The sequence below is a fragment of the Aythya fuligula genome, chromosome 1 (genome assembly GCF_009819795.1).
Source record: "Aythya fuligula isolate bAytFul2 chromosome 1, bAytFul2.pri, whole genome shotgun sequence".
NCBI lineage: Eukaryota > Metazoa > Chordata > Aves > Anseriformes > Anatidae > Aythya > Aythya fuligula.
Window position 1 is genome coordinate 87,976,101 of NC_045559.1, and position 21,726 is coordinate 87,997,826.

At 42.7% G+C, this 21,726-nt stretch overlaps 1 protein-coding gene across 1 annotated transcript in view; it reads right to left on the minus strand.

The window, feature by feature from the left end:
• Positions 1–172: 172 nt before the first annotated feature.
• GRAMD1C (GRAM domain containing 1C) overlaps positions 173–21,726 on the minus strand; it is a 48,932-nt gene continuing 27,378 nt past the window's right edge. Inside the window, exons 7-18 of the mRNA XM_032207548.1 lie at positions 21,312–21,430; positions 20,106–20,226; positions 16,235–16,397; positions 9,860–10,006; positions 8,961–9,079; positions 7,719–7,861; positions 5,913–6,016; positions 5,044–5,223; positions 3,481–3,538; positions 2,854–2,964; positions 1,835–1,940; positions 173–385 (exon numbers count right to left, since the gene is read on the minus strand). Coding sequence (XP_032063439.1) covers positions 308–385; positions 1,835–1,940; positions 2,854–2,964; positions 3,481–3,538; positions 5,044–5,223; positions 5,913–6,016; positions 7,719–7,861; positions 8,961–9,079; positions 9,860–10,006; positions 16,235–16,397; positions 20,106–20,226; positions 21,312–21,430 — 1,449 coding nt within the window. The 3' untranslated portion in view covers positions 173–307. The remainder of the gene's footprint in view (positions 386–1,834; positions 1,941–2,853; positions 2,965–3,480; positions 3,539–5,043; positions 5,224–5,912; positions 6,017–7,718; positions 7,862–8,960; positions 9,080–9,859; positions 10,007–16,234; positions 16,398–20,105; positions 20,227–21,311; positions 21,431–21,726) is intronic.

Consider the following 21,726-nt stretch of genomic DNA (forward strand, 5'->3'; position numbering starts at 1 on the left):
GCACAGGGAGGAGATGGCCCCGAGCAAACCGAAACTGCTGCCTGCAGAGCTGCCTGCTGCTGGGCACAGCCCCCCAAAATATAGGGGTGCCCCTACAGGAGCGCAGCCCCCAAAATAAGGGGGTATCCCCTACACAGGGGGCACCCCCCTATAGGAGCGCAGAGCCACGTGCTGCTTCTAGAAAGCTTTATTCCGTGCGGCTGCGGAGCCACCATAGAAAAAGAGTCCGGAGGGGATGGGTAAAGTCCCTGCCCCATGAGTCCTCCTCGAGCACGCATCTCCTTGGGGCCGAGGGCTGGGGTGGGCATTAGCTGTCGGGCTTGCTGCTCTGGGTCCTGTTCAGGTGATCAAAGCTTCTCTGGAGCATGGAGAGGGAGAGTTTCAACTGGGGAAATAAATAGTGAATCAATTAATCCGCTGGTAAGGGCCATCAGGAAAATCCCATTCCCCTCCCTCCTCTTAGTGGGATTCCACCCCATTTCCTACTCCTTTTCTCTATAAAAGGATCACTGTACTCTGCGTTCTTAACAGCTACACTCCATGCAGTTCATCATACCGTACTGTTAGTAATTATTAACTTCATAATTCCTAACATTACAGTATGACAAAAGTCTTAACACCCTGCTAGACAACAGCACAGAGAAGTTTCCCCACTCATTTTCAGTCATTGTTGACATTCACGGCAAATACTTGAAGGAAAATGGCAGCAAGGCATAATTAATCTTTTATTTTTTTCCCCAATTTATTTTTAATACCCAGCCCTCCCAGTGCATTTTCATGCACAAGACGCAATTAGGTTGCCGACAACCCTCAGCAAACACGAGGTGAAAGGACACTGATGAGGCGTGACTTCCCCACAGAAGTGTTACTTGGGACGGGAGAGGTGGCTGAGTTCTCACTCCACCTTTTAAAAGTTTTCACACTGCGAGCGTTCATGGAGGCAGTTTAACACTTCAGCATTCACAATTGTTTGGGTAGGAGGCAAAGAAGCTGAAGAGGGAATGGAAACCAGGGAATTCGTTTCCCCAGTGAAGTCTCCGGCAATTGGAAGCATTTCAAGTTGTGCCCAAAACGGTTAACAAATTAATAGCAGCTTTTTGTGCAGAGACACCTCTAAACAGGGAATATCAAAACTGGCTTTTTTCCACCCTCCTTTAGTGCGTGGGAGAGCACAGAGCAAACTGCTGATGGATAGAGCTACATGTGAACTCCCCCACAGCTTTCCTAATCTAATAATTTCTTCTGTCACATTTTAAGATTTAATAAAAAGAGCTTAAAAGCAGAACATACAGAGGTTATAAGTAGAAAGTGCTGTATGAAATTCACTGTCCTTCACTTGCTGAGTTGTAATTTCAGCCTAGGGGTTTAGCAGTTGTTGACTTCAGGACCAGATCACTAAAGATTAGTGAAGCTCTCACCATCTAGGTGGGTAGAGGGGAGCAAAAGCCTAGATAAACCTGCCTGAATAAACCCTGCAGTGAGGTAAGCAAATACTTAGTTATGTTTTGAGTCTTCTCAGGAAAGAGGATCTGTTTTGAATCTTTGCTTTGTCACAATTCAAAAATCCATCAACAGATCTCATCAATAAAAGGTACTTGACAGGCTTAAGAAAATTGATACGACCATTTAATTCTAGCCCAAAGAAAAAAAAAAATCCATCAGAAACATGAGCACATTTTGTACCAAATTCAAGCCTAGGACAAAACTGAGGCCAAGGAGGAATGAAACTTTAGTTAGCACCAGAAAACATTAAACAAAGGTTATCCTGGCGTAAGGGAGAAAACTTGAGCTGTTGAAAAACAAGAGTATCACCAGGAAAGACTGGCAGACTTACCTGCTCAAGCATTTCAATTGAGTCTCTTAGTACTCCCTTCACGTGTTTAACCTGTTCCTTATCGTATTGAGGGATCTCCTCTTTTGATACCATTTCTGGGGATATGCTGAAAGAGATTGAGATTGCATCAGGAACATGAAACAAGCACCTCCCTGTGCCTATCCACCAAAAAGCAATTACCACCACTGCTAAGAACATCCTTTTCCCAAAGCCACATAAAAAGGTGTCTGCAGTTTGATTCTGCTTCCTATTGACTTGAAGGTACTGCCTCAGACCTTTGTAGTGACAGTCACCAAGAACAAATGTGCTCATGTTACATCAACAATTTAAATTCTCACAGCTAAGGTCACAGAATCACAGAATAACTGAGTTGGAAGGGACCCACAAGGATCGTTGAGTCCAACTCCTGGGTCCCCAAAGGACCAAGATGGTGAGACCTTTCTTATGAAGTTACTCTAAATCAGTTCTAAGATCTTCACCGTGGGAGGTCACCACACTGCCTCCATACTCAAGATCAGGTTATCATTTGTAACTTAACACATCGATGACAGGGAGCAACACCTGAGCCTCTTAAAAAGATCTGAAGATGAAAGGCACCTAACACGTAAGTTTGAGGGGGAGAAGGAATTTTGCAAGAGAGGCACAGAGATGGAAGCTAAAAAGCTAAGTGAATCTTTAACGTGATGCTTGAGATCATGCTGGTTCACACAGGATGAAGCGAATACTTCAGTTCTGTGATCAGCACTACAATATTCACAGCAGATGAGTCACAGCAGGGTGATAAATGCAAGCTAAGGTTAACGCTTCCCCAAAAAACAGCTTGTCAAAGGAGAAATTTATTACTGCAAAATGCAGTCAGACATGTCACTGGATATCAGCATAGACCACAGAAGAGCAACGAGCCCTAACAGTGTTTGAAAATGTACCACCAGGTTTCATTGTTTGAGATCTATTTCTTTAAATCAGATTCTGTCACAAGCCGAGAAAGAACAAAAGCAAAGATTGGGCATTCAACTTACTTCAAAGAGCTTTCTTCCTGAAGCTGGACATGATAGAGAGACTGAGCTGCGTGCTCTATCTTTGACAGTTTGAGAAACAGCGTTATGTTCAGCAAAACCAACAGCAGCAAACTGCAGAGAGAACAGAGAACAAAATTAAGTCAGGCTTTGCCATTACTGTTAGAATGCTACAGAAGTGAGATCTGGGCTACGAACATCTAGGAAAAGTGAATGCTTCTTGGGCAAAAGGGCACAGGGCAGTGCTGTACTGAAAAGAAAGATTTACCTAAACAACTCTTAGCAGTTAGCTTTAAGCTGTGCCATAGCAACCTACGTGAAGGGACAGCAGTGCCTCCTCTGGAGCTTCTAAAACAGGAATGAGTTAAGTTCTGGATTATTTTTTTTGTAGGAGCAGATATAGGTAAACCTACAACAGACCAGTTTGTCAAAGCAGCATTTTCATTCCCTCTGTCACTTCTTAAGTCTATCCATTTCCCCTTCTACCCAAGTTTCTATATTTACATTCAGATAAGTTAGGATTTATCATGCTACATGCAATGCTAACATGCAAGTGAGGTAGGTAGAGGCCGATACAGATAAATACCAAGATGAGATTGAGATAAGCCATGTTTTAATGCAAGTACTTACAAGACACTCATTACTACAATGATGGTGGTGGTCCTATTTACAGGATCTCTTTTCCTTCCTAGAGGGCATGGAAGAAAAGGAGGTTATAAAGTCCTGAAGAACACCCCTAACAGATGTGTTGGTGCCCAGCATTTCACACAACAGCTCATCAGGTTCTGATGGAAGTAACAGATCACACAGGTACATGAGATTCTCTCCAGAATTTACTTAATGCACCCAGTCATTTCTGCAGTCGTCTCAGCCGTGTCAGACAGCCAGGCTTTTCCCTCAGAAGGATTCCCCCCACCCCAGTTTGCTGCAGAGAACACAGCTCTAGGACGTGTCACATTAAGCCCAGTTAGCCTGAGGATGCTGCAGTCCATGCATTACCACCACTCATTCAGCACACACACCGCCAGTCCCGTATTAGCAGACAGCCTGCAACATTGCTCTCTTCTGCTCGTTCTCCTGACCAAATGAGACTTCCTGTCAACAAATGCTAAGTCAAATTCCCCTTTAATTCGTCCCATCCGAAACATTTTTGTACTGACCTGATGACTGTTTCAAAAGGGTGAAGAGCATCTGCTAGTTGTCAGGCAGTGACCTACAACTAGTGAAGACAGCAAGCGTGTGCTGCTCAGCTTGGAGAGGACATGCACTCACCTACTACTGTGGGCAGGCTGATATTTAAACTTAATTACCTGATCCCCTGAACAGCTCCTTAAGCTCACAGTTCCTCTGCTGGACAAGGGGCATATATCAAAGCTGTACTGTGCACCAAGGCAGATATTTGTCTGAAAGGCTGGAGCATGAGTGGCTAAATTAAGTTTTCAGGAAGTAATCTCAGAGTCCACCACACATGGTGTCAATCCAAATGCTCTCTTGGTGCTATAGTGTTGTCTCCCCCCTTCAAGGAAGGGCATTTACTCCTACTTCAGTGTTTACAATTCAACTCATGTCATGAAATCACCATTCTCTGGTAAACACAAGTATGTCAGATATTCCTCCTCTTTAAGTGTAGTTAACAGAGTATGCCAGAGTCCAAGTCTCTCATACTCAGTGGCAGTAAAACTACAAGAAATGCTTCAGTAACACAGAAGTTACAGAAGCAGACAGAAAATGGACATCAACATTACCAACAAAATCAAGCATGAGGTGATAGGGCCAAGCAGTGAGTGACAGTTAATCATCTCACGACTCAGATGTGCAGTCTGAAGAAATAAACCGAAGCATATTTTCAGGAACTTGGCAAAAATCAGATTACATCTGTTTCTGATCCCATCTCGTTTTCAATCCCACACAGGTTCTGTGCAGCATTTTAGGATTTTATTTTAATTTTTAAAATTGGAAGGAAGGATTAGATTTGATTTCATCATGTATTCCCTATAAGAGTGACCATGCACGTTCCCAATTTATTTTATGCGAGGTTGAACACACTAAAACATTTACTATCACACCAATCAGATAAAAACAAGAGCATTAAACACACAAGTGTTACTCTGGCACTACTGTAAGATTTACACTTCCTTGAGCATACCTTATGGAAAATAATGAGTATAAAAGTGTGGATACAAGGACTCCTACCTATTATGCTGCCCTGGGACTCCAGCCCCATGTCACCAGAGGAGTGCTGGGAGGAGCGTTTGGGAAGCGATTCTGCCAGACTCCGGTGTAAAGTGCGTCGTCTGCGTCTCAAGGCAACTAATTTTCCAGTATCTTCTATGGGTTGGTTAAGTGCGTATTCCTCCATTAGCAGATCTGATTCTGCAGTAAAAAAAAAAAAGTTCATGAACTTAAAACGCCAAAAAGACAAGCACTGGAGACTTAAATTGCAAACAAGCTGTGAAGGGTGGTGGTGAGAAGAGTAAGTACATCTTCTAGTAAATGAACTTAAGTCAGGTAATTGACATAACTCTGCCTTAACCTATACTGGTCATCTTCTTTGCTATATGGCACGTTGTGCACTTGTCGGATCTGATGTACACTCAGGCTATGCAGGATTCTTTATTGTGTTAGACTGTAGTTAGGAGGAACACTTCCAGACACTGTTAGATTGAGATTAGGAATTGTGTTAGACTGAGCCAGCGCACGGCTGGCTGGGCTGTTAGCAGCTATAGCCAGGGAGCCTGCCAGGTGCCACCGCTCCTCTTCTCATACCCACAATCAAGGAAATACTTGTGTTAGAGACAGGGATACGCAGTTGAGAGGAAAAGCTTTTCTCCTGCTTCCTTCAGAGAGCAATTGCTGACAAGGCACACAAGAGCTTTTGGAAGGCATTATGCTACCAGGCGTCTTTTACACCCCCAGAACTGACAGATGTATTGATAACAAGAGATCCCTCTGGTTGAAACCTTCTTTTCAAACCATTCTTTAAGGAATCAAGCTTGACACAGATGAAAACATGCATGGGGAGGTAGCCTCTTTACTCCACCAAAGAGAAGAAAATGCCTCACCAAGCTGTTTGAAGTTCTCCTGTATTCCTCCCCAGGTGTTCTTCTCGATTACAGACTTCACCAGGCCCCAAGGCTGCTTTTTGTACTTTACTTCTGCAGAAACCCTAAGAAACGGAACACAACAGTGAAGAAAAAGAAGCGTTCTGCTAGGCAGCACAGTGATAGCAGAAATCTCTTATCAGAGGCAAGCCCCTAGCTTATGTCCATAACCTGAAATACCAACTGGAAGTGCCTTGATTTTCTACCTGAGCAGCACACACACTGAAGCGAGGCAAGAGACAGACAGGGGCAAAGACAACACATCAAGCTGAAAGCCTCAGGAGATCCAAATGTCCAAGTCATTGGAAATGTTCTCAAGTCATTTTGAAGTCTGTTTTCTTCTCAGACTCAGAGCAGCGGGGTGTTTCTCTCCCACGAACTGTTCTGACTTTAACAAACATTTAGAATAACCTTACAAATAGTTCTGCTTTTTACTCTGTATGCATACACTACATGGGCACAACAGCAGCAGCAGGTGAAATTCATTACCATGTGTCCCGTACTCAGATCCTACCCTGAGGAGACAGAAATTAAACTCACTCTCTGTAAGCATGACACGGGAAGTGACATTCCTGCCTTGCGTCTCCCAGGTTAAGGTAAGCAATAATGCTTCCAGAATGGGAAGGTACTAGAACAGAACCCTGCAGGGGGCTTGTTCGGACAGCCGAGTCAATCTTAGAGCTCTTCATAAAGATGAAGGACAAAAGGATAGCTCATGATCTTTACTTAAATCCATAATGCTGACCTTACTGGAATGCTTGCCCAGCTTTTTCAAGTAATCATTCCAAGAAATGTATGCCCACCGAGTCCCTACTCTAACAAAAAACAGTCATTCAGTTACTTTCTGAGCTGTTTTAAACAGTGTAATGTAAAAGCCAGCTGTAGCACCAGCATGCACTTTGTTCTATACATTCACCCTCTTTACACTGTATTCAAACCCTGGGTTTTGCACTTATCTTAGGGTTGTCATGCACCTCAAAAAAACAAATAGAGCCCTCAAATAGGAAGAATGACTCACTCTAAGTCATCCAGAACAGTTGTTCAAGGACCCTTCTCCCTCCCAGAGGAAGAGGGAGGCTATAAAAGTGCTGAAGACTAAGATAAACCAGAAGGAAATCCAGGCTTGCTTACCTTACCTGTGTTCTGATAAAGTTTGAGATAAAAGGAATTACTAAGGACAACACTAAAAAACGCTACCAAGCATTACATAGTCACACAAATGCAGCCAACAAGGAACTTGATCACTTCAGACGTCTTCAAATGGGAGAGGAAAGTGCCTTAGGACACTCCACCTACCTAAAAAGGTCTAATAATGAAGTCTAGCAATGATTTGCTCAAGTACCCCCACTACAATGGCAGGTATGCTTCATCTTCCTATGAAACTACCCTCTTCTGCAGGCCTTTAAGCAAGGATACCTCAGAAACTGTCTCAAAACATCTGTCATAGCTCCAATTTATCTCACTCGCACAATGGCACTCAAAAAACCCGATGCTGATCAGAACCCAGTCCACAGGCTTGGAGATGAGGTCTGCATCTTGTAACATCAACAACCAAGACTTCATTTCTCACCGAATTAATCATACCCAAGTACAGCACACATATGACAGGAGACAGAACAAGCTTATTTTTCAGAAGAGATCCCCAGCTTCAAGAGAAACCAAGCACCCTTTATGCTGCAGGCGGATCTTTTGATAAGCAGATTTCAGCAGCCTGCACCACGGATGCCTCCGAGTCCTCGGCTCCTGCTGCGCATCGCTCAGGCTCACCGTAATCGACATTTGTGGCTGGACGTGCGGCTGATGCAGTATCGGTTCACAGTGTAGAAGTAATCGTGGTAGGGGACGTCGTGGGTCAGTACTTCAGCATCCACCTGATAAGACTGACCTTTCTGGCTCTGCTTATGCAGGATCTATGAGAAAAGAAAGCAAAAAGGAGTAAGTATATTCATGGTGTTTGATTATTTTTTTTCCCCCAACCCCTTCAGCCTCAATTCTTTAGGTTAGGCCAACCAACTCCAAGCCAAGTGGAGTAGGGAGAAAGCCTGAACAACCATGAGAGGAGTCAGTTAAGGATGTCAAGAGATGACACCTCCAGCTAAAGCCAGCCCAGGCTGTGCAGAAGTAGTACACTATCCCTTCTCCACTGAGATATCAAGTACCAAATGCAAGACCGGCCACCGACTCATGACCACACTTCTTTGAGACTGAGCTATGAGACCTTTCCCAAACCAGAACCACGGAAGGGTTAAGGTTGGAAGGGACCTCTGGAGGTTATCTGGTCCAACCACCCTGCTCAAGCAGGGCCACCTAGCACAGGCTGCCCTAGAAGATGTCCAGACAGTTTTTGAAGATCTCCTTCAAGGAAGGCTCCACAACCAGGCGAACTGTTCCAGTGCTCCATCACCCTCACAATAACAAGCGTCTCATAATGTTCAGAAGAAACCGCTTGTGCCTGCTGCCTCTTGTCCTACCACCACTGAGAAGAGCCTGGCTCCATCCTCTTTCCACCCTCCCTTCAGGTATTTATATATACATCAATAGGATCCCCACCCCAAGCCTTCTCTTCTGCAGGCTGAACAGTCCCAGCCCTCTCGGCCTTTCCTCATAGGAGAGATGCTCCTGCCCTTCACCTTTGTGGCCCTTCACTGGGCTCTCTCCAAAAACACCATCCCTCTTGTACTGGGGAGCCCAGAACTGGACACTGAAAGAAGATTACTGCATCTTTTCTGACCACCCCCCAGTTTATACACAAGGTTAACACTACTCCCCACAGTCTGTGGGAGATCCTCACAGCCACATGTAAAACCCAAACAAGTCAGAGAAGCTTTCTGCATTTGCTCATTAATGGTGAAAGGGGCAGAAAGACACCCTTCAAGATGCTGTATTTAAACTGCAGATCCACATTCAGCTCTCTGAACTCCGAGCCACGGTCAGATCTCTGACAAGACTGTAGAGCTCACCCCTTCCTTGCTTTAAAGGGCACCAAAGAGACACACACACAGACGGTACCTGCTTTTCAGTGGCAGTTGTGAACTTCCCACAGAGAGGATTGTTAATCGTTACAGTGTACGTCAAAGTCCTCAGCTGATTGCCACTGGAATCTCTATTCCAAGGGGTCGACACAGCATCTAGATGAGAAATTATGCAAAATCTCACATGCAGATCACCTGAAAGGCACCATCTCTGCCCTTTCACATCTTAAATCGCAGTTTAAGAACAGCGCCGGGGAGATGGACATAACTGTTTCCAAGTGGTTGTTGTGCTTTTTGCATGAAAAGGGAAAACTTTATTTCATTCAATGTGCAAAGGTGAGGCAGTAAGTAGCTGAACCTAAGTCCACTGAAAGAGACTTGGGGATGCAGAGAAGAGTAAGCAAATAAACGTAAATATACCATTTCCTATCTGCTTAAAGTTGAAAGGATTCATCTAGCATTATCAAATTGCTTTTGCCACTTTGCCTTCCAAGCTAACACGGAATAAATATTACCCTTTTCAGCTTAGTTTTCTTACCTTATGATCTCAATGAATAAAGTTTACTCATCCAGAAAATTAAAGCCTGAGAGCATCATTTAGGAGGATGCAGCAATTTCATCTGTGTGCCAACTGCACAGACTTCACTATTTCTGGGACACAATGGGACTGGAAATACCTCACAGAATGCAACAATTTAGGCATTAAAGTGCAGTTTTGTTGTGCATTGAAATGAGGTTCTTACTCAGAAATATGACTGATCTAAAGAGACAGGCTAGCTTTTAATATTGGCTTTTACAGCAGAACTTGAGAGCTTCAAAATTCTTTTAAAGCAAGGAGAAGCCTAAAATTCAAACTCAGCCCTATTTATCATTTCTCAGAGGTTGAAGTTTTCAGGATAAGTTGCAACACAGACAGAAGGGAGAAGAGTACATTACCTACTATACTCCTGGAATTGAGAAACCTCTGCATGAAGTGAGAATTGGTGAAGAGGATTTCAAACATCTTGTCTGCAGTGATGTGGAAAACTCTGTTTATGAAAAGTCTCCCATAGAGATCATTCTCAGAGACAGTCTCCTTCACAGCTAAGGAAAGGCAGAGAGATTGGGTTAAAAAATAAAGGACTATTATAAAGTGCTTTTTTGTTTGTTTTTAATAGCACTAAGCTTTATTATATCATATCCTTCCCAAGCTTGCATCAGCAACTATTTCTTACTCTCAGAAACCCAAAAGTGACAGTGACACATTTTTCTGTAATAAGGTGGTCTTTGGGAGCAAAGTTAGAGGTGGTTTTCTATTCTAGCCCACCTCTCACTGTTTCCCTGTACGAGTCGATAAATCAACATCACCAGATCTTATTGCTTGAATTTTGCCTTCAGAACTCTACTGATCCTACAGAACACACTGAAGAAGACAGAGCCAGCACAATCCTCATTTAATGTGTACTTATTATATGAAGGACATGTGCATAGCAAGCAGGACAGTGACAGCATAAATAGTTTTCGTTTTTGCTTGTGGCTAATATCCAAATTCTACTTCTAACATCTGTACTGCTGGTACTGTCCACACCAAGAGACCAGGGACAGACCTTTCCTCAAAGCGTTCCTTCCTCCATACCTATTGCAAGGGGAACGCCAGGAGTACCCTGCTCCATTTTGCAGGGCTGCAAAGTGCATCAGGATGTTTTTATCACCCTCCCTATGTTAAACCACCACCAAGCACCCCAAAGGTGTTCAGTGGGCCCAGCACTGAGCTTTATTTCTGCTGCCTGTTGGTTGCTGGCATGAGTCAGCTTTGTGGCTGTTACAGCCACTCTCTCAATAGATAAGGGACAGAATCATAATCCTGGAGGGACAGCAGTTTCCTGTGCCAACCCCAACTCTGTCTGCTCATGCTTTACAAACAAGACCACTCTAGTTTATTACCAAAAAATAGTGCACAAAAATCCTAAAAACCTAACCCCATACACCAAAACCAAGCAAAATGTCTGAAAATAACGCTTTTGGAAGCAAAACAGAAGTCAGGACGCCTAACCTTTCAACTGATATGAGTGAGTTCTCAGAGCTATCAAAGGTCATTGCCAGCAACCAAAACAAAGGTAGCTTGAATATCATGCTACAGGTCACAAACCGCCTGCAGGCGAAGGTTACAGCCCTTAGAACATGATTTCATAGCAGTCAGGATCGATAAATGCAAGCGTAGCAACTAACCACAACAGAAGCCCTCAGTGAAACCCAGTTTTGATGCTGCTCTAGGACTGCTTCCAGCCTGTTAGAAGTCCCCACTACACACATACATGTCTCCAAAAAAGTTCTTTAACCTAAGTAGGCTTCAATACATGACCGCAAAGTGAAGCATGAGTATCTTTATGCTTTCATGAGAGATGGCCTTCCTGTGCTGCTTTCTGCTGATACAATTCCGAGGTGGGACAGGAAGCCAGCAGGCATTCTGAGACCTATTTAACTAACCAACATGCAGTCCTTATTTGCTAGAATACAGATTCGGCTGTGTTGAAACATTCTGCAGGAAGCTAGAAATTCAGGTTGGGTTTTCAGCTTACATTCACTGTATTTCCTCTCAGAGCTGAGCCTAGTTCCATCAAAACTCAGTGAACTGTAAGTGACCTCAGCTAGCAAGGCCTCGATGCTGCAGACCTCATCTCAAAACACACTTCCCCTCTTTTGCTAAGAGGGAGGGGAAGCTTCAGGTGTTCTGATGCTGACATCCCCCTTAACTGCTGGGCATCAGCCAGCTTGTATGGAGCCAGGCAGCAGATAACTCAAAGGTCATGCATTATTACTTTAAGATCTGGACCTTGCTACTGGAATATTTTACTCTTCAAGCATGAAGCCTCTCCTCAAGGCTCAAGCCCAACAGCCAGAGCATCCATGGATCTATAGTGTTTTAATTTATAGGCAGTTTCCTGCTAGCTGATTTGCCTACACTTTTTCTATCTAGTTATAGCTCTCTAAGGAGCAGTCAGCGAGCTGCCAAGTGCATGAAAGCATCTATTGAGAAGTGTTTTTAGTTACAGTCTCTCAGCTCCTGAAAAATTGGTGTTGTCACAGAAGAGTATTTTCAGAAAACGCAAGCTGAAACTAGGCTGATATAATCAGGCTAATCAGCTGCTTTAGATACTACTGTTTAAACAGCTATTTTATCTGAAACGTTTCCAGGCTTTCTGAAAGAGGCCTGGAAAAACGTGTGTATGAAAGCCTCTGAATTCCACACCTGCAGGACCCGGTCACTGCCTATACCAAGAGCTTGACAAACTTTAAGTCCCTTCCATCTGGGCTTCTCAGTGTTTAGCTGCAGGAATCCCACATGAAGCAGTGAGCACCAACAGCAGCACAGCAAGAATAAACGTACAGATTAAACAAACATTCAGACTATACACTTGCAGTTTGGACAGAATAGAAAGCTTTAAACACTTGACTTCGTTACAAATATATGTATTTGTCTTCTTTTTTGGTTTAATTAAGATGTAGGTAGCTTACCTGTATGAGTTATCACAATTCTAGAGCAACATGGAGCATTTTCTACCTAGAACTAGCTTAGAAATACTGTTTATGAAAAAATGTTTTTATTCCCAAGCAGATATCAGTCTAACTCCTTAACTCTTAGTGCTGTTCTTAACAGTATGTAATTATCAGCCGCTAACTTGCTCAGCCTGAAAAAACTTATAGGTGAATTGGAGTAACTGTCTGATAAGAGAACATGAAATCATTCAGATTTTAGGTTAGGATCCCTAGGGACCCAAAAACCCCAAGCAAACATTACCCTGAGTGTCCTGGTTCTGCAAGAAGGCAGCAAGTCCACTCCCTCCCCCACTGCTGCCTTGCACTTTGTAAGGTCATTTTCATCACTGTATGGCAAGCTGTGAAATGCTGTTTGCATATAATACCATTATGCACCAGTGATTGCAGAGGTTTGAAAACATCTGCAGTGCAAGACAAGAAAGAAAAAAAAACCTTGAGGAGGTGTAGAGGAGTCAGGGAAAAAAAATAAATCTGTTTTTCCAATTCTCATTAACAACCAACAGCTTGTGAAGCTCAACACATACTGTAAGCAAATAAAAAGTTGAACCACTAAGAACAGACTATCAAAAAAGACTTGAGGTGACTGATTCTCCCACTCTGCAGAGCTGGAAGAGGAGCAGGAGAAAAAAACCATACACACTGAGAATAATGCACAGGTCAGAGACTTAGAACAGATGCACCTGAAATCAGGTTGTTAAAACTAATTCCTAGAGTGAACATCTTCCAGCCACCATCTATTTAAAGACCACATCAGCAGTAGCGACCATTACCAAATAACTCTCCTATATTTTAAAAGGCTAAGTACCAAATTAGCTTTGGGAAAGTACTGAAAAATACTGTGACAGTGCAAGCTTTTTTCCTGATCACAAGAAAAGCGTTTAGATAATTCACAACAGATATTCCTTCAAATCCCAAAGCAACAGATTATTGGCAGCCATATATTTAACATAGTACATGCTTTAAATATTGTGATTATAATGTCAGCAAGGTAACAGGGCTACTCTTCTGTACACGCACTGTATATCCACAATTTCAGCTCTTGAAAAAAAGCAGGCTGAACCCCTTTCAACCCTTCCACATCCTACATCCCTACCGACAAGAAAAGCCACACCACCACTGCACCCACCTCCCAGCATTAGAGCACAAGCAATTATGCTCCCCTGCAGACCACGCATTTAGGGTGGTTATTAATGCACGCAGAAACACCACAGTAAGTCAAGCCAGGAGGTCAGGAATTATGAGGCCCCCCATACACAGTAAAGCTTTCTAACAGTATTTTTCAATATCCTACTTCTCCCTTCTTTCTTCGAGGCATTTGATGCTGCTGAGCATTATAGTTGCATATAGAAACCCTCCACCCAACGCAGGCAGTCCTTTGAGGAAACTCAGAATCTGATGCTTCTATATTGGGAACGCGTTCTGTGCTTGAGCTAAAATTTGTTTTCTGAAATTTATCGTTGAGGCTGCAGATATTAACTTCTGTCTCAGCCAAGAGTTTGTCACGGCCCAAGATTTATACTCCAGTTTATGAAAGCAAACTAAAACACCAAGGTACAGGTCACTGAGCCAGTGGTGTGTGGTGCGAGACCCCTTCCAATGTGAATGCAATGTGAAAATCATGAAGGACAAGGAGCTGCCAAGGTTCTGGCACTCCAGCTTTTGGTGTCAGGCGGACGTGAAGTTGGAGAACAAGTCTTGAGCTTGCCCCCTCACCTTATTTGCCAGGACACCTACATGGGCAGCCTGAGCAGGAGCCAGAGGACACAAAGAGATTAATTACATGGGTAACCCTTTGCTGTGTGGGAAAGCTAATTTCACCTGAATGAAGGAGCTCACCTTCTAGGAGTGTGGGGCAATCGCAATAGAAAACAGGCAGAGAAACAGAAGAAAAAAAATTCTAGGCATGAGGAGAGTGATCTGCGAGAAAAGATTAATGTTGTGGGACTAGAAAATCCTGCTCCGAATAAAGGAGACTCATCTTGGGGGAGGGAGGAGAAATAAGAGCAGCATGAATTCAGTCCTCTTTTAAAGGGACATCTCCAGTTTAATAGGCTTTGCTTGCTGAGTATCACCAGCACAGGGATGACAGCTGGGATTCGCTTTATCATTTAGGCAAGCAGGCCTATTTTCAACCCATTTCATCGGATACCTTCACCATTTAAAAATCCAAGGGTATCCAAAATAGCTAAAACATCAGAAAACTGAAACTTTCTGCAGCTTTAAGAGACATACCTGGGACTGAGTTAATGTGTAAAGCTCGTTCAATGCATAGGGGCATAACCAGAAATTCATTCAAATACGCAGACTCACAAAAATGATACAGCTTGACATCCACCAAGCTGAATCCCAACACCAGCAAGCAGCAGCAGTGCTGGGGAAGCAAAGAGAAAGGTAACTGAAACATCAAGTACATCCTCAGGCAAAGCTCACACCTTGCAGATGGCCAGATCAATCCACGGCTTTGAAAGCTTTCCTCACTCCAGCGATCCCAACTTGATAGCACCTGCATGCACCTTCCATTGCCAATTCTGACTGAAAAGATGCTACACAAAGTTTCTCGGCCAGATTAAGAACCGGCCTCAAATTGATCTGTTCTATTCCTGGCAACAGGCAATGAAAGCAAGTTCTCTCTTTGCATATGAAAGCAAAATAGCGGCGTGTTCAGAAGTAGCTGCCCTGGTGAGGTTTTCTGTCCTTCATTTGCAAGCCACTGCAGACTTTGAAACTGACTCAGGTTGTGTGGGCTTTGTTTTAAAGGTGTTCACAGAGTCCAAAATGAGGATATTCAACAGAACACCCACCACAGCTTCTGTGAAATGTTTGTAAAACTATGGGTTTTTGCACAGAAGAGCTCCCCATGATAGGGGAAGAGCTCATATTAGAGGGGGAACTTGTCAAGGGCCTCTGTGGGACCAAAGAACAAGCACCCAGTGAAATTTGCACGTTACTGTCATCCAGTCTGGGCGCAAGGCATGTTCTGGCCTCACCCTCTCCCCAAGACATAGCAAATACACTCCTACCAAAGCCACAATGAAACACGCAGCCATACTTCTCTCTTCTAGGACAGAAAGAGGAAAGGAAGCATGCAGCTGCCAAGTTACAAGGGCTACATTGCTGTGTTAGCCAAGCTCCTGCTAGCCTGGTACTAGATAACGAGGTATAAATCAAGAGGATGATGTGTTAGTATCCATCAAGATGCTAGCTTTGCTGGTATGCAGTGTGGTCTACTCTAGGATGTATTTAAGGTTGTTTATCCTTAGACAAGATTCAGAACATGCAGAATATGCTCCTGAAAACTGGGAAGTTGTCTCGTCTGGACTTTCAACAAGTTCCTCAGTTTACTCCATCAGTAACACTGAAGCCCGTAAGCATCAAAAAAAAAAAAAACGTAAAAGGGGTGGGAAGAATTAGAAGAAGAGTCTGAAGTGTTTTCCCTCAGTTCTCAACAAGTGAAAATAAACTGAAAAGCATTTTAAATACCTATGAGAACGTGGAAAGTGAACACCACACTGTCAAGATTTTTTTTTTTTTTTTTTAAGTCTAAGATATTAGCATCTCTTTGCCCACCAAAAGGTAAAAAGTTAAAATATCATTTTCATTCTAAACACCCCAACATTTTTTTCCAGAAACTAAGATACGAAGGTGTTTTTCTTACAAGTGGGTGAAACAAAAACAAATTTCACAAAACCAGAAAGTTCTCTAACTTGCCCCACCAAATGAGAAGGATCACGCGAGTAGGGTTGTCTTACTGCTTCTAACTGTTGAAAGATTTACCTTCTTCACTGTCTGAGGCACTGCTCTTCTCTGGAAGATTTTCATTCTCATTCAGATCCAATGACTTTTCAAAAGATCTGCTCCTGACTAGCTTAACAGATTTTCTTTCTGACGATGGAAGAGGGCTCTTCTTTATTTGCGTCTCAGTCGGGGACTCTTCCACCTGAAACAACCAATAGGAAAAAAAAATAAATCTATCAGTAAACACAGACCTTTTAAAAAGCAAGTTACTTGCAAAGGAAAAAGATTTAGAAAGGAAGCCACAAGTTCTACCAGCTCAGTTACTCCTCGGTCAAGCATTAATTTCCTCCCTTGTTCCCCTATAGCAGCCAGCCTCCTTTCTACTTTATCTCAGACTCCACTTTGCCCTAGTAGCAAGGGACAAACTTATCTGCTCCATCTTACCAAGAGCTGCCTAAAAGGGGCAGTTTGTTCCCTGCCCAGTCTCTTTGCATCCACCTGCACAGCTTGGTTCCCTTCCTTGCATCCATGCTAGCATTTATAAACTCATTAACCTAATATTTAGGTTACAATATTTATTTACTTTTTATTGGTCAGGTTAGTTTTTTTTTTTTTTTTTGGCAATTTAGGAAGAGGTCCAACAACCCTGAGGGGAAGCACAATGAAATAGACAGGATCTCCCTTCTTCACCAGGATTAGATCATCATAATTAGATATTTGAGACTGTGTTCTTACTTTGTAGGGCTCCAGTAGCCTTAGGTAAAGGGAATAGTTAAAAAAAATAGTGTCTACAGCCATCCTACATATAAAATATTACTTCTCCAAAACAAAGCAATGGAATATCATTTGCCATCTGTAATACAGAAGCAAAGCATCCCCCACAGCATCAGTCACTGAATCGATGCAGCTCTGAACCATTAACTACATCAACTGGGGGCTAAGCCTACCAAAATGCATCACTGAACACTTCAAGAAGTAACCGCTGGCAAAACCACACGTACAAGGTTTGTACATCTCAGTGTGCCACCCAAAAAGCCTGGCTATGAGCCACAATCTTCATTCTAAGCCTCCCTTCAAAGCTCCCGTTGCCTCCAGTGGAACAGCTGGGATCAAGAATAGCACAGCCCCCACAGGCAGCAGCACGTGGACTGTGATAAACAAGATCAGGTCTCCTCGAGCGAGTAGCTCCAATTCATCTGCAACACCACCATCCTTAAAGATTATTCAGCACTGCCTAAATAAAACAAGAGCATCCGCCACTTGAATAGTCATCGTGTACTTCCTGTACTCCTTGGCTTTTTTCAGAAAATAAAGACCATTTTCCATTTTGTGCAACCGAGGGCCATTAGCAGAAGGTGGGTGGCTGCAGAATAGAGACAGGCATGAATTCAACTGCAGTAGAAGCAAGTAAAAATATTCCCTCAAGGTCAAAAAAAAAAAAAAAAAGGAAAGACTACTGCATCAGCAATGCAGATCGATTAACAAATGCGTGCCTATTGAAAGGAGCTACCATGCCTCAAGTTAGGCACACAACAGGAATGAGGACAGTAACTAACACTTCAATGTCAAAACAGCACAGAGAGAAAGGAGAAGGGAGCTAGGAGTGGAGAAACCTTTATAGATCTGTGTCAGTTTGTAGGTAAATAAGTCCTTCATGATGTCAAGGAAGAAATTCATGCTGATGCTTTCGGAATATCCTGCAATCAACTCTACTTTCTTGTTTTTTTTGTTTTTTTTTTTTTTTTTTTATACTAAAGATTACTGATTTTAAGATCTGCCAACCAGAAGTAAATGGAACATTTCTTCCTTATGCACATTTGCCTCCTGAGCCAGTCCAAGACCACTAAGCTCTGTGCCAATGCATTTTAGTTTTTAACAGAGGGCTCTGAGACAGGGAAACTTTACAGAGCCTTCTAAGGAAGCCTAGAAAGAAGAAGGTGGTTTCCATACAGAGGTGACCTGCGCTTGGAGAAGCAGACAAGCCACAAGTGGTGTTACACACCCACCTTCTTTAATCAACTACGAACAGCTGCCTATTGACAACCCTTTTTCCAAGACAGTCCAAGAAATGCAAGCCAACCCCTCCCATCAGTTCTGATCTCTTTTGGAAAGAGCTTTTGGACTTCCCTTGCCTGTCAGAGCACAAAGGGAGGAGTTAAGCCTCTTCTCCTCCAGCCTTTGGAATGCAATTGTGTGGTGTGTCATCAGTGCAATCATTTTTGATAAAAGCTTTTTAAGTGCTACCATCCCGTCTCCTCCTATTGCTCCTGTGCTTCTGCAACATACACTGCAATCCAGAGCTGTGGGGAGCCGACATGCTTAAGAAACACCAAATGACACACACAGCTCAACACAACCATGACGTGTTTTAGCTACAGTAAAACCATAAACTGAACAGATTTATCGAGACTGACGTTTTACATCACAATTAGAGAACTTTTTAAAGGTAGGTTTTAAAGGTAGGCAAGTCAAGGGAGAATCCTAGCACTTTTCCCTGCTTGCTGATCCCATCCCTAGGCATTCCTGCTTACCAACATGCACAACTAGATTTGGCACCTACAAGAGATCTCCGGGAGCGACACCCAGTAGGTAAACAAAAGCACTTTTCCAAACGGAGCGGTTATTTTAAGAGGGCTTGTACTTGTGCAAACAAGACTCAAGCAAGTCCAAATCAAGGCTACCTGGGTAGATTTTACTTATCCTGAAGAGCCCAAAGTCCAACAGCATCCACAATCTTTCCAATGTCCCCTACAGCTCTCCAAAAATCTCGTTTTATACTCCTAGGATTTCCATGAGGGATACCCATCACCCTAATAACTAAGCTTTTAACATCTGACAAATACCAGCTTGTTTGCTGGGTATCAGTCTCTAGCCATTAACTTGGATTTCCACAAAACTATTTAAAGCCTACTTAACCTCAGTTTTAGCAAACCAAATTAACTACTACATGAAAATAAGGATTGTTAAAGCATCTTTTTCCCCTTCCTCATTTTTTTTTTTTTTTTTAAAGCAGAAACAGCAATTAAATTCCCATTCTGACTGAAGTGAAACACTTTGGTGCTCTGTTTGCTTTTCCCAGATCATTCCCTTGGGGCACCTATTAACCAAGAGATAATGTCTGTAACCTTTTAGGACTACAACTGCACATAGGAGCCCCAGGAACTGTGCTAAATGCTGCGCACACCTCAGACAGCACTACTAACGCGCCTGCCCTCCCAGGCAGCCAGTCACATTCACAAATTCATTCAACACCATGAATGAAACAGCCGTGCCTGTACGGTTTTATTAACCGTATTAGGTTAGGGATTAGGGGAATACTCACCCTTCCAAGCACCTTCCAAGGGTGCTTTCTCCCCTCCCTTTCTGAAACATTTCAGAAAAGTTAATTTAGGGCACGTGGAAGGGGAAGGAAGGTTTTAGTCATTCATAGCAACTGACCAACTGATCTCCAAAATGTACAGGATGTACATGAGGATATTATTATCCTCACGTACAAGATATCTTTATGAGGAGATCTATATCTGCATTTTTAAGAATGCAAACAAAAGCATTTCTTTCAAAAAGCACTTATATAAGAATGCATAGGGTATATAGGAAGGTGGATAAACAGTTTTATTTTTTACAGCTAGGAAGATCAAGGCCAAAACCTCAGCATTCTGGCCAGATTATGCAGTGAATTAGCAACAGGATGCTGCTGAAACTCACACCAACATCTTATACAAATATTTGTTTCCTGAATATATTCCTGAGATCTGACAACATTCATATCTAATTTCTAATGTGAAAACCTTTTAAATTGTCGTGAACTTCCAGTGAATTTTAGAAATTACAACCCCATGCATTCTTACCTTTACAGATATGCAAGCATACATGCTTATTGGTTACAAATAGCAAGAAGGTCAACACTTACTCCTGGCAGTGCATGTTTGCTGAGGGACTCTCCTTCTGTCTGAAGCGTGGGTTCCCGAACTAAACCAATCGTTTTAGGTAGTTTGTCATCTCTTTCTCCAGGTTCATCACAAACGCTGGATCTGTCCAAAGGAAAAAGGAAGGTATCTTTGGAGCTGTAAAAGCTGAGAAAATCTGAGAAAGCTTTTCATGTGTGATTTTTGCTCTCAAACCATGGCTGTTCGGCTAACATTAAAAACTACCAACTCATTCCTCCAGCTTATTAATCTCTCAAGCCATATTCCTCACCCTAACTACCAAAAAAATCCAGCTTCTGCCTGAGCACTGGTCAATTAGAGAAAGTAAGTACTGTGGGAAAATGGGAAACAGAAGTAACTTATAATAAATTTGGAAAGAAAACGTCTGAAGAAAGGTTAAGGTAAGATTTCTCCTGCATCCCTTATTCCTGAGTTGCAAAGTACTTCATGGTTTTCTACCTGTAAAAAATGCAGTATTTAATGGGACATCTTTTGAAGCTTGCAGTGAATTTACTTTTCCTAACAAACACACAAAGATAATCAAGGATTGAAAAGGAAATGCATGTTACATTCTTCAGTTTTAGAGAGTCATGCTTATTTAGATAAAGATATCAAACTAAAGCCCTGTTATTAGAATTACACCAACTGTTCAGAAGTTAATTCACATTTGTTCTGAGAAATCAATAAAACAGTTCAAAAGACAATCTAGCTTCTAGCTTCCTAATTCAAACTGAACATCATACAAAAACAAGCTAGGAACTCAGACGTCAGAAAAACAAAGCAAAACAAGTGTTTTAGTCTCCATGGAGGAAAGAAAAAGGGTTAAAACATCTGATATAGCTCCATTCCATTCAGCCCTTCCGTATTGTTTAAGGGCATATAGGTCCTGACTAAGTATTATCAGGAAAAAAAGTTGATATTTAAGCTATCCTGCCCTCCCCCCAAGCAGATCCAAGGACAGCAAGGTCTACCTATATCTGCCTCCCCTAAGGGGCCTCAGCTGTGCTCCTACTATTTTAAACAATGAGCACAATTAAGTTTTTATGCAGTTCAGTTCATGCACTTCAGGTCTTTACGATAAGTTTATCCTTTCCAGTAAGGCTACAGGAGCAATTCGGAAAAACATTTTCAAAGAAAGAGGACAGTGCTTTTCCACGAGTATTTCAGTAAGTTTTAGAGCCTCCTCTTACCGAGACTGCCCATTGTCCTCAGATGACGAGTGGAAGCTCTCCATCTCCTCGGTGTTCAGGCCCAGCTCAGAGCCATAGCTCTGGTGCACCAGCTGCCAGAATTCCTGCTTGGTCAGCCTCTGAAAGAAAGCAAGCTAGTCGAGAACTACGGTACGGGGCAGTAAGGCACGGTAGGCAAAACAGTAAGAAGTTTGAATTACGCCACAGCCTTTAACCTCACTTCTGACAAGGTCTGAAAGCATTTAGGTATCACATTTCAAGATTGGGTTTCAGCATTTTGGGGAACTGTACTCACGTCTCCTCCATCTCCCCAACCCACCACTGTTCAACCAGTAACACTAGACATTAAAAAACCTGGTATTTCAAGGAAAAACATACTTGTAGCTACTACTTGCTTCTTCGTTTGTCACCAATG